Below are 12,799 nucleotides of genomic sequence, written 5' to 3'. Positions count from 1 at the left end.
GGTTAAGGAGTATGAGGTAAGTGTGTAAGTTGGGGAACTCAGCAAGGCTTGTTAGGATTCTCTGAAATAAGGATGCTCCTCTCCTCTGGGTATAGGGAGAATGTCTCTCACAAGAGGGTCTTAGGGCCTGTTTTAGCGAAGAAGGGTAAACCTCAAACTCGTTCAGCTTAAAATATTCAATATGCCAATGTGCCACATGTGAGAGTAGTGTGTCCTGAACCCTATCACATGCTTGCTTGCTGCTTTCTGCAGGGGGTGTAGATATATAACTAACTTACCTAAAATGGTGTGAGAATATTTCAGTTTTATCTCTGGTTCTCACAATAGCATTATGGGATAAAGTTCTCTCTAAGTCCCAATAATCAGGAGTAATATTAAATTTATAAGCCTAAGGTATGACCTATTTCTGTCTAGAGAGGGAAAGACCTAAGATCAAAGATTACACTGTCCTTGACATATATTCCATGGTTTTTGCTGAAAGACTGCAAGATTCTCAGGCCTACATATGGAAACACACACACCACAGTTTTGTCAAGGAAACAGCTGGTATACAGTATCAAAAGAATACCTGTAGAAGCCTTTACCGGGGTGGGTGAGGAGCACACTGTCTTTTGTCAATATACAGATCATCTCTGGATGCAGCCTAGCTAGACCACTTATAGGGCTGAGGTGAGCAAGTCAGGGACCACAGACACCTGTGCCCCTAGACCACACACTTCTTTCTGTTCCACCCTCTGCAAGCACATGGCTTCCATCCTTGAGGGCACTTTGCAGAGGAGTCAAAATTTTTAGGTAAGAGTTTCAGAACCAAGCATAATTATTTTACAGCATAATTCTTTTTATACAATGTCTCTGGGATTTTTAAACACTTAAATTGTTGCAAACGATTAAACAGTTGCATAAATAGAATATCCATATAGCCTTCACCAGCTTCCCCTCATGTTATCATGCCATAGTAAAATTATCCAAACCAGAAATTGACAATGATACGTGTTAACTAATCTACAGATTTTATTCAAATTTTTTCAACTGTCTCTGAGATGTTTTGTGAATAAGAACTTTCTTTGCCAACGTGAATGCTAATCTGTCTGAAAGAATACATCTTCCAAATTATAATTCAAGTGTATATGGTAAAATTACCACATTAACTGGAGGTTTAAAGACAGTAGAATGAGTCACTGACAAGAACCTCAGAAGGCAAAAGTAAATTTAAGTATTAATTCAAAACACAAGATTAGTGTTTGGTACAATAACAGAGAGGTTATTCTTCAAAATCAGTTTATGAGATACATTAATTAGAGGATTTAGAATATAAAATTTAGAAAAAAGTTCGATTTTTATGGACATTTGATTCATGAAAACAGCACTGAAATCACACATACTGTTTCATATATAGTTCTGTTACACTGGCCTGTCATTTTGGAAAACAATAAAACTAGTCAAGGAGAGGTTAATATTGCATTCGGTCACTCCTATCAGACCTGAAGGCAGCAAACTGGATACTCAAGGAGCTTCCATCTCCACAGAAGCCAAGGAGGGGTTGCAGGGCAGCTGTGCACTCAGTGGGCATCCAAATTCTTTCAGCTGTCTTCACAGGCAATTTACAATGTGAAGTGGCTTTTGGAGTCCCAGGTGTCACATCCTGTCCCATTCACAGCATCATCAGCAAGAGAGGATTGGGGGGCGGGGGGCAGTGGTAGTGCTTCTTCTGGCTGACTGGCTTCTTCCAAGTTATCTTTCTGGAGGTCCCACAGGATAGTCTGAATCAAGTCCCAGGTCAGATCCAAGTCACATGGCCACACCTACCTGCAAGGGAAGCTGGGCACACTGCCACTCTGAATAAAACTGGAGCTGTGTTGCCTGGCATTAATGGTTGCTGTGTGGCCAGTGACATGTCTGCACAACCATTATCTCATTCCTTTCAACAAGATAAATCCAGATAAAGTGTTGATGAATTATGAAAAAAAAAAAAAAGACATAAAAGTAGTTAGGTTTGGGGTAATGAAAATGATCTAGGACTACATGGTGGTGATGGGCGCACCACCCTGGGAATACACTAAACATCAATAAATCATATGCTTTCAGAGTGAATTTTATAATTTGTGAATTATATCTCAAGTAGTTAGGGGCAAATATTGGGGAATATTTTTGAAAGTCTTAGGATAGGGAAAGCCTAAGTATGACACCAAACAAACAAAAAAAACCCACAAAAACAATGCGGAAAGTTAAAAGAATAATCAGGAAAAATACACACATCAGAAAGACATTTAATATCTATAATATACAGTTTTTATAAAACAACAAAATTATAAAATACCAGAAGAAAAATAGGCTAAGTATATTTAATGATAATTCACAAAAGTAGAAAAATAGCTGATAAAATTTTTTAAGTCCCCCCCCCAATAGTTATTAAAAATGCAAAGAAAAACAAATATTTGTCTCTCAGGCTGGCGCTAATGTAAAAGACTGGCAAAATGCAGTGTTAGCTAGAAAAACATCTTTATATGCTGTTGATGAGAGTATATACTGATAGAGTCTTTTTGGAAGTAGTCTGAAAATGTGCACTTCTTTGATCCGAGACTTCAGTAAACAGTGGTACTGGGTAGCCTGATACAACCTACTGCTCCAAACCAAGCCTATCCAAGTAATTTATAATAAGAAACATATATTTGGTCTTCCTCCCCACTCCTGGCACAGAGCTAAAACCTGTGGAATTTCCTAAATGATAAGATCAAGGTGTCTTTTGATATTCCTGAGAAGCCCCTTTCAACTACACCTGAGCTGATGTTAATGTTGTCTTTTGGAAAGCCCCTAATGATGGCCAGTGGAAGCAACAACTTTCCATCCCACCCTTCTGGCCTCTGGGGAGTGGGAAAGGTCTGGAGGCTGAGCTAATCACTAATGGCCAATCCTTTAATCAATCATGTCTATATAGTGAAGTTTCCATAAAAAAAAAAAAACCCAAAACCCAAACTGAAGGAATTCAGAGAGCTTCCCAGCTGGCACCCCTGGAGAGAGGGCATGAAGCTCTGCAACCACCTCCATACCTGGCCCCAGGCATCAGCTCCATCTGGTGCTCCTGAGTCTATGTTCTGTAATAAATAGGCGATCTAGTAAAGCAATTGTTTGGCAGAGTTCTGTGAGTAGCTCTAGCACATCACTGAACCAGGGGGTGCTGGGAACCACTGATTTATAGCTGGGTGGGCAAAGCACATGGGACAGCCCAGACATGGGACCGGCATCTGAAGCAAGGGGTGGGGAGTCAGTCTTGTGGGACTGAGTCCTTAACCTGTAGCATCTACACTAACTCCATATAGTGTCAGAAGTAAATCAAACCAGCACACTGATGTGGTATCCACAGAGAACTGGGAAAATAGCTCGGTGTAGAAACCCCCCACCACACACACACATACACAAGTGAAGTATTTGAGAATACAGAAAAAGAGAAGTTTTTCACCACAGGTTTCTAAAGCAATAACAAAACAATGTGCTAAGATATATGTAAAAGGCTATTTTGTTAGTACTTACAGCCATTCAATATGATACAACAGCTACAGCTACACAGTATGACAGCTACAGCCGCTCAATTCTATAGCATGTCCTGGGTTCTGAGGGGCCACTGCTGGTAAGCAGTATATCTTTTACTAAGAGCTTTGCAAGAGAGAAGACATTCATACATTCACATAGGATTTTTAGTAACTGATCAAACTTTCTTCCTCAGATTCACATTTAAATCTCTACGTCCTCTCATTCAGACACTGAAGATCTTTCTGTTCACACTAATCGTCAGGAATCATACACATCAGGTGCTGCTGCCCTACTTTTCATAACCCATGCTTGTGAATTTGACTTTTCCAGTATGTTTAGGAAGAACATAAGACCAAAACCACATTCAAGAATAACTGGATTCTGGGATGCCTGGGTGGCTCAGCTGTTGAGTGCCTGCCTTCAGCCCAGGGCATGATCCTGGAGTCCCAGGATCGAGTCCCACATCAGGCTCCCCACATGGAGCCTGCCTCTTTCTCTGCCTCTCTCTCTCTCTGTCTCATGGATAAATATATAAAATCTTAAAAAAAAAAAAAGAGTAACTGGATTTTGTCTGAATTTCCTATTTGATCACGTGAACTTGAAAACACTTACTTAACTGAATTACATAGAATAGGAAGTTAAGTAACTTCTCTTTAATACTAGGTCCCAACTCTATTTCTCTAAGAAATATGGATCAACCCTCTAGTTTTGAAATTTTATAATCCATTTTTTAGAGTTCCAGCAATTTCTACTGATTTTAATTACAATTTTTTCAGTGCAACAAGTAATCTGCATATATAATACTTTTGCTTCAGTGGTATTTGCAATAATGAATTTTACCTAATAGTCAAAAGTCAAAAAAAAAGTTTTTGTGTTCGTTCATCTTTTAACTAGATCCCAGAAGTCACATTTTTCCAACTGAAGTTCACCATCCATTAGTATTAGTGGTTTGTGTCTAGTATTCTAAAAAATAGAATGAAAAATGTCAGCAGGCATCACATACAGTAAAAATGTGTACTGTTTTGTTAAATTTTTGTTCACATGTATAGAAGTCTGTGCATGTGTGTGTGTGTGTGTGTGTCTGTGCATACTACAATGTAAAAAGTATTTCTTCTTGTGGTCAGAGAGTTGGAAAGCAAGCCACTGCTGTAAAGGCTTCTGTCTGGCAGTGAATTCACTAGATGCTAATGCCATTTACTCTTCCATGAGCTCTGGATTAAGCTGCCCGACCACAAGTGGGTGTGGTTCAGTCCTTCTACGGAAAAGATTAGAGGAATCAAATATATCTAAATAACTCAAACAATTAGATGACATATATGATTTCAGTTGTTGATGTTACATTTTAGCTGCAAATGTTTAGAAGAAATTCATCTACCAATAACTCCAAAAAGAGAGAGAACATTCACTTCTTCCTCAGTCCAACATCTCACCAGAACCATACTGCCCTTTATAAAAAAGAAATGGAAGTATACATACACCTTAAGTTTTAGCCACGATGGTACTTAAGACTTAAAAGTAAAACAAAAATACATTTGAATGCTTATAAACCAAAACATGAAATCACTTTTTGTAAAACTTTAATTTCTAAGACATTTAAAAAGTCACACTAAAAGTATCTCATAGAAACAAACATGGCCAACAGATAATTTGTAAACAAAACACTCTGTAAACAAAATATACCAGTGCATCTAAACATTATTTTAAAAGTAACATCATACCAGTTTTTTAAAAGTCAGTACTGAATAAATGCTATTTTTAAAAATTATTTTAAGAATTCTGCCTTTATACATTTAATACTGTGCTAACAACAAAGAAAGCCACATAGGGTTTTCAAATGATGTAAGCCTGTGCTGTAGGCAGGTTAAGCGGTTACGGGGGCACAGACAGGTCTACTGCGCTCCAGCAAAGCAAGCAGACACTGATGCCCCTACTATCAGGTGCACACAGTACACTACCTGAATATTCCAAGAGTCAAACCATGCAGAAGACTTCATTCTCATCCACAAATCAATCAACCTCTCAGTGTGGCGCTAAAGGAGCTAACATCTATGTGCATGCGATTTTCACATAGTCTCTTCTTTTAGAGGTCTATTTTTATATAGAATATATATAAAGCTTAAGTAAATACTAAATCTAAGAAATATCTTGGAAAAAAATCAGTAAAAATTACAAATGTTATCTATAAAATTTATAAGTTTAAAATAAGTATTACAGAACCAATTAAGAATAGGCTAAGTCTCCACAAAAAAACTTTGTAACTTCAGTGTCTAATGCCCTTTTAAAGTTGATCCTAAGGTGAGAAAAAGTCAACGGAGCATCTGACTTCACACAGCCACCTAGCCCCCTACCCAGCGAGAATAAAATGGCCATCCCAGGGGCCACTCTTGACTGTGGGCACAGGGTGTTCTGGTGTCAGGCCAGCCGCCTTCTCCTTCACTAGCACAACAACTGCAACAAATGAAAGACTGGGGGCGGGGAGGGCGGCTGTTCTTACCAGACTTCAACGTTTGGCCTCGGTGTGCTGCCTGCCACCCATTTCTGCCATGCCCTCATGCAGCCAGCCACCAGTGTATGTCCAATAGAAACACCTGCATTTAGACTAACTCTCTTACTCAAGAGGAAGACTCTTGTGTACATGACCAGGAATATACTCTTTATAGAACCCCAAGTGGCCATAATCATGTGGCAAACAGAGTATATTACGACCTGTACTTGTTCCCGTAAAAGGCATCTGAGACCCCAGGTTCAAAACTGCCCTTCATGTGCGGCAATAGTATCCTCTGTCTCAAAAGCAACGAAGATGCACCCAGTAACAGCTGTAAGAATTTATGATACATTTCACTGCTTACTAATCCAAACCTGGCCTAAATTTTCTGATGGAAAGAAACTTTCAAATGAACAAAAAATTGATATAGACACTGAAAAGTTTAATATTTTACTCAGAAATTTTCAGACATCTTACAAATACCCAAGAACTTCCTATGGATGTGCCCTGAAACCAGTGTTAAGTTACAAGTGACTTTTTTTATTTAAAAATTTTTCTTTCTCTTTTCCCCTTGACTTTGTCTGCTCAAAATATGGATTGCAAGCAAGTTTCAGTAAAAATCAAAGCTTGCAATTAATGTTTAAAGAAGTGTAATTACCAGTGAAATTAGGAAACAGCCAACTTCTGTTAATTTCCTCAATATGCATATCTTATGTGGAGAGAGTCACCAATACTAGACTGGTGGTATTTATGGAGTGTTGTTTAGAATCACAAAATGTTCTTTTATTTTAAAACTGGGCTGATTTTAACAATAGAAGCTCAGAATGAAATATAGAGATATAAATAAAGAAGTATACTCAATGGAATTTAGGAATACAGAGATTAATTTTTCTTATTATTTTGGCTCTATGTGGAAATTTGTCAATTATATACAGTCTGATTTCCATAAATTTCTCCCAAAACACCCTTTAAACTCAACAATTTGAGAAAAATGTTCTTTTACTTTTGTCTGAACACAGACAATCTGTTGCCATACACATAGTGCATGTGAACCTATGTGTTTATAGAGACTGCATAACTACAAAGAATGTACAAAGGGGCTCATCTCTCATTTCTGCATGCACAGTTTTCAGTACTCTGAGTGGATGGTAATACAGAGTACAATTTCATAGTTTTTATTCAGTGGACTTAAAGTCAAGAAACCATCCCCAGAATTACTTATAATTTAATAACTGAATGATTATCAGATCATGATACACTACAAAACTATTCTCACATCATGAACACTGACAATGTGCATCTGGGTGTTAAAGTGGAAACGTTTATAAATCTGAGGTGTAAACTGGCATATATAAAAGTAACCAAGGCCTGAAGAATGTGGTGACGGGGCGGGGGGGGGGGGGGGGTTCTACCACAGAGCATTTGTAGTTTAATAACAGACACAGGAGCACAAGGAACTGAGAGATTTTGAAAAAATGCTTAAAAAAATTAAGTGTACATATAGCCTATAAGGCAAAATCCAAGTTACAAGTGTATTCGACACTGGCAACTATGTTATGAGAGGTAATACTAAATTACATACACAAAAGATGTCAGAGAACTACAAGTACATAATACTTCCTATGTAGTCTACTACACTGTACAGAGGAAGGTATTCCCATGGTGTCCTAGCATGAACCGGGTTTTGAAAGAATTTTCTATTTTTCCCTTGACTCAAAGTCCAATCAATATCATTCTGAAATATAAACCAGAACTATGATTTTGTCTTTTTCTTTAAGGAAGTGAAAAATATCATTTGCAAACTACCGCTCCAATGCCCCCACTGAAATAACGGCACCTATAAACCTGCATTTTTGCAGGGCCTTCACTTCACATCCAAGTACCAAGAATGTCTTTCACATCAGCTTCTCTGAATTCTTAGAAGGCCCCCAAAGTTTGCCTTTTCTAGCATTCTCATATGGGTGATTGTATCAATTGGTGCAAGCAAATGTATCCACAGAAGAATGTGCTGCCCTAAGGAGCCTGCGTTTGGCTGGCAACTGCGGGATTCGTCACAAAGTTAAATGAGAAGAGGGCCTGTGGCAGCCAAGTTCTTAGGAGCTTATGAAAGAAATGGCACTGCCAGGTTCAGGCCCTAAATGTGAAGCATGGTCAGTGCGAGTCATTTCTGACTGACAGGCATGTCAGGAGTGTGGGGGTCCCAGATCTCTTGATCGCAGAGTGCTGCTGCATGTCTCACAGTGCTTTGTGATGCCCGTTTGCAGATGCCTTGGATGTTTCTGAATCCCTTGAAGTATTTGATAAGTGAAGCTTATGAAGCCCTGCGGAAAAATTAAGAAAATGGTAAGAAATGATGTATTGTTACTTGAGTAGGCAGAGGGCTAACACGGCAGGGTGTCAAGTGTTACTGAGAAAGCTCTGATGTGCTGGCTGGACCCCCTTTAGGATGAAAGATCTCCTGTCCCCACTGGAGGCTCCCTGGGGGGCTTAAGCAGAAGACAGCTGACCCACAGGAAACCATGCCTTCTCTTCAGCTCCATGCAAGCTCTGGGGCCCGTGAGAGCTTCTGGTTTCTTATCTCTGCACAGTTAGTCCTTTTCCACCTTCTGCCCTCCACACAATCCCAAGAGCACCCTCTCATACACCTCCTCCTTCATCCCACCCCCAAAGTGTGATTCCCAGGGGAACTAACCTGAGACAAGTATGATCCTATTTTTGCTTTAAAAACACACATGCAAGTACACACACAGGAAGACATACAGAAAGACACACCAAAATAGTAAGCACATAATTAAAAGGAAAAGCTTTTGAAAACATGATCAAAAATTTAAAAAAAAGAAGAAATGGCAAAAGAATAAATTGAACATAAAGATTTTGTTATCCAAAGATATATCACAGAATAAAAATTTACACTACACTATCTTTTAAAGTTATATTAGTTTCCCTCTGGATCATCCACTAGTCTCTTACATAATGTACCTGATATATACAACAATACTATGCAACTCAGGAATAATAGGTAGAAGAAAATTTAAGAGTTCATGTGGCACCAAAACTGTCAGCACTTATTAACAAAATGAAGTACAAAGATGATCAAGAATACCAGCACATCTATGGAAAAGATTTTGAGGAAACATTTTTATGAGGTTCAGACCTTTGTGACACCTCAAAAACATACTTGGATAAGATTCTATTCCCCTAAGATTCCAGAAAGCTATCTACCTGGCGGTTAAGCAATTTTATATCGCTCTTAAGTCAACACAGCACTCCGAATTTTAAAATTTCTATCACCTGCATATCTTAATGAAAGAAAAGGTAAAATTAAGTCTGCCTATGATGGACGAATGGGAAGGAGAAAAGAAATCAATCCAACACAATAAACAGTTCAAGTCCCAGGAATGGCCAAACCACTGCATGACAACAGGAACCCAAAGCTGGTGGGTGTGGGAAAGCATATTTAAACCGGGCCTGCTGGAGAAGGAGGTAGGTGGAGAGAGAAACCAGCTGAGTAATCAGTGCCCCAAGTGAAAAGGAATCACCTTTGAGGAGAGACTTTCCATTATTACTTCTAAAACTTGGGTACAAAAAAAAAAAAACTTGGGTACAGCACAGGCTACACATCTTTAAGAAAAACTACAATGTGTCTCTCTGCAGAAACAGTCACTTCCACCACCATCTATATACCAGATACTCTATAAGATAGGTACTGTCATTATCAATGGACATAGCAGCAGAAGAAAAAAGCCTACAAAAAAAGGGGGGGGGGATAATAAAATTTTATAATCAAATTATGATTCCCAGTGAAATCAGATTTAAGATCTCAGACTATTCACACATTATTACATATACTTAATGAGGATCTTTCTGTACTTACAATGCATTTCTTCCTTAAAGCATTCCCAAGAGTAACAGAAAACATTTTGGACAAAAAAACAAATCCATCTATTAGTTTTACACAACTCTTGATAACTCTTCTACTGCCTGTTATGGTCAAAGAGCCAACAAAACATACATGACTTCACTTTAATGATATCTCACTGTATTAATGAAGACTTCCTCAGAAAGATGATACCTAGAATACTTAACTCAAAACTAAATTTACTGCAATTTGTCTACAAGCATCTCATGTTAGTGACAGCTAAGTGGGAATTGATCTGACATTCTGGCTAACTAGTCTCACTGATGCTACTATGGGCTTAAAAATGAACCTCTAGGGACACCTGGGTGGCTCAGTGGTTGAGTGTCTGTCTGCCTTTGGCTCAGGTCATGACCCTGGGGTCCCAGGATCAAGTCCCACATTGGGCTCCTGTGAGGAGCCTGCTTCTCTTTCTGCCTTGTCTTTGCCTCTCTGTGTGTTTCTTTCATGAACAAATAAATAAAATTTTTAAAAAATGAAGTTCTAACTTTAGACATTTCGCTGACAGAACTGTTGATTCCCACTTCACCTTACAAATTTTAACCTGGCCAACATTAGGAAACATAAGCACGAAAATCCATACAGTATCCGGTGCTTCAGCTGAAATGAAATGTCATTTTCACTTCAAGGCACTACTGTACCAGCCACCCCTTCACAGGGTGAATGTAATAAAATATGTATGAATAAATACTTTGAATTATTTTTCCCTTTCCAAAGGTCATCCCTTCAATAACAGGGGTTGGAAGAACTTGGTGGGGTGAGAAGCTTTATTGTTGCTCAGAAGTTTGAAGTTATGTGGATCTTAATGAACCAATCACTATGTAGCCTTTTGCAACAGCTAAAAGCCACAATGGAATACAGAGTATAAGCATTCAATGTCAAGTCAGGTAAATGACCTAATGTTAGGATTTTCTACAATAAATCATTACCCTTCCCTTCTGTTATTAGAAAATTACACACTCCAAACCCAAGAGGGTTTATATAGCAAGATAGTTTATACTGCCCTGGTATTCCTACAATATAAAATAAAACTTATACAAATATAAAGTAAAATAAAAACATATAAAAATGTTTAGTGCTAATGTTGAAGTAAGAATGGAAAAACTCATTCATAAGTAACATTTATACACTTTCTAGCTTAGTCAAACCTAAGAGTTGTTTAATATGGTCATAATGTATGTGACTTATGGAATACATAATAATGAATGCCATCTCTCCTATTAATGACAAGAATACTAATATTTTTATCCTGAGTTATCTGGCTTTACTGAAGAGCATTATAGGTCAGCCCAATACTTGTAAAATCTAAGCCTCAAAAGTAATCTGTAACTAAGAAATTGTAAGAGGTATCATTACCAAAAAATAAGTCTCTAGGCCATTAACCTCACCTCACTCCACACCATCATCCTAACAATAAAAGAGCTCATTTTATTGAGCTCTTCTGATGTGACAGGACTCTCTGCTCAGGCCCTTACAAGAAATATTCCAGTTAATATTCACAACAGTCTTCTTGAGAAGAAGATATTGTCATCATTTTACAGATAAGGAAGCTGAGGCTTAATGAGGTGATTTCACACAAGAGCATAACCAGTAGTAATGGGTCAGAAATGGCACCTCTATGGTTTCACACAGTAGGAAAAATGAACAGATGAAGATTTAAAATTAATTCAAATGACAAAATTAGAAATTAGCAGAAAGAGAGAAAAAATACCCATAAACCTCAGGATTACCTAGGGCCTTGAAAAGTTCTTCTCGTACAGCAGAGGTGAATTTTCTGACCAGACACAATGTGGTCACAATAGCAAAAAGCAAATTGTAGGATAATACAATATAGAAATTTCCCAGCCAATTAAACCTTCCAAAGTCTCCAAGTAGATCAAATCTAGTGATTCCTGTTAAAAATAAATAAAATAACCCTTAATAAAATCAGGTACAATATATTTAAATGTTACAAAATAAAGTACAAATCAGATCAAATTCCATGGACTTTCTCATTTCTGTTAGTGGAAATCCTAGTTAGAATATGTAATTGTTATCTTAAGGAACCTCAGCCAGCCCTAACCTACTTTCTCTGTGTGTCACAGTCTCTTGGAAGTGATGAGGCTGGAGTGAATGTCCCTTGTCACTCACTATACTTACCCTGACAAGAAATCCACTGTGCTGCTCATGGGGAGAAAGGGCACAGTATGCTCAATTCAAATATGAAGAGTCAGATGGAGTCTGACGGAGAAGACAGTGGACAAACCTTCAGACCTCCCACTCCCCACTGCTTGGCCCCTCCCTCCATGCAGGTCCCAGGTCAAACATCACTTTCTTGGAGAGGGCAACTGTTTCCTCTACATGAAAGAGTTGGACCCTCCATGGCCATCTATCCTAATTACATTTCTTTGTAACACATACTACTTGAAATATTTCTTTTCCTTTCTGGTTTATTTACTGCCTACCTTCCCTACTAGTATACTACTACTAAATTCTATGAGAAAAAGGACTTTGTTTGTTTCACTTCTATAATCCCAGTGCCCAGGGCAATGCTTATATATACATAATAGTTACCACATAAACGAATAAACAACTAGGGTGATTCCTTTCTGGGTTGGCAAGCTGGGGAGTGGGAATAAAAACATTATTAATCTGAACCGGATACTACAGGCTTGTGGAGTAAAATGGCAAACCTAGAGAGGCAGTTATTTTATATATATATTGAAGTTACATAAATTCACCTACATACATTTTAAAAAACAAGTCTTTTTATTCAAAAAAATAATTCAAACAGTCATCCTATTCAGTAATTATGTGCCCTAGACCAAATACTTATTGAAAAGATTACGTGAATGCTAGGATTTTTCTGACCACTGTAAATAATTAAGTAA

At 38.0% G+C, this 12,799-nt stretch overlaps 1 protein-coding gene across 8 annotated transcripts in view; it reads right to left on the bottom strand.

The window, feature by feature from the left end:
• LMBR1 (limb development membrane protein 1) overlaps nucleotides 1-12,799 on the bottom strand; it is a 155,631-nt gene that overhangs the window by 6,218 nt on the left and 136,614 nt on the right. For 3 of the 8 annotated variants that reach the window (XM_041751956.1, XM_041751957.1, XM_041751966.1), the window contains one exon: nucleotides 11,660-11,821. In XM_041751956.1, coding sequence (XP_041607890.1) covers nucleotides 11,660-11,821 — 162 coding nt within the window. Of the gene's footprint in view, nucleotides 1-5,088; nucleotides 8,335-11,659; nucleotides 11,822-12,799 lie in introns of those variants that run through there. The other 5 variants (XM_041751962.1, XM_041751965.1, XM_041751967.1 and 2 more) reach the window with 2 other exon arrangements.

This window comes from Vulpes lagopus, chromosome 4 (assembly GCF_018345385.1).
Source record: "Vulpes lagopus strain Blue_001 chromosome 4, ASM1834538v1, whole genome shotgun sequence".
NCBI classification, from domain to species: Eukaryota; Metazoa; Chordata; class Mammalia; order Carnivora; family Canidae; genus Vulpes; species Vulpes lagopus.
This window is presented reverse-complemented; position numbering and strand designations above follow the sequence as displayed.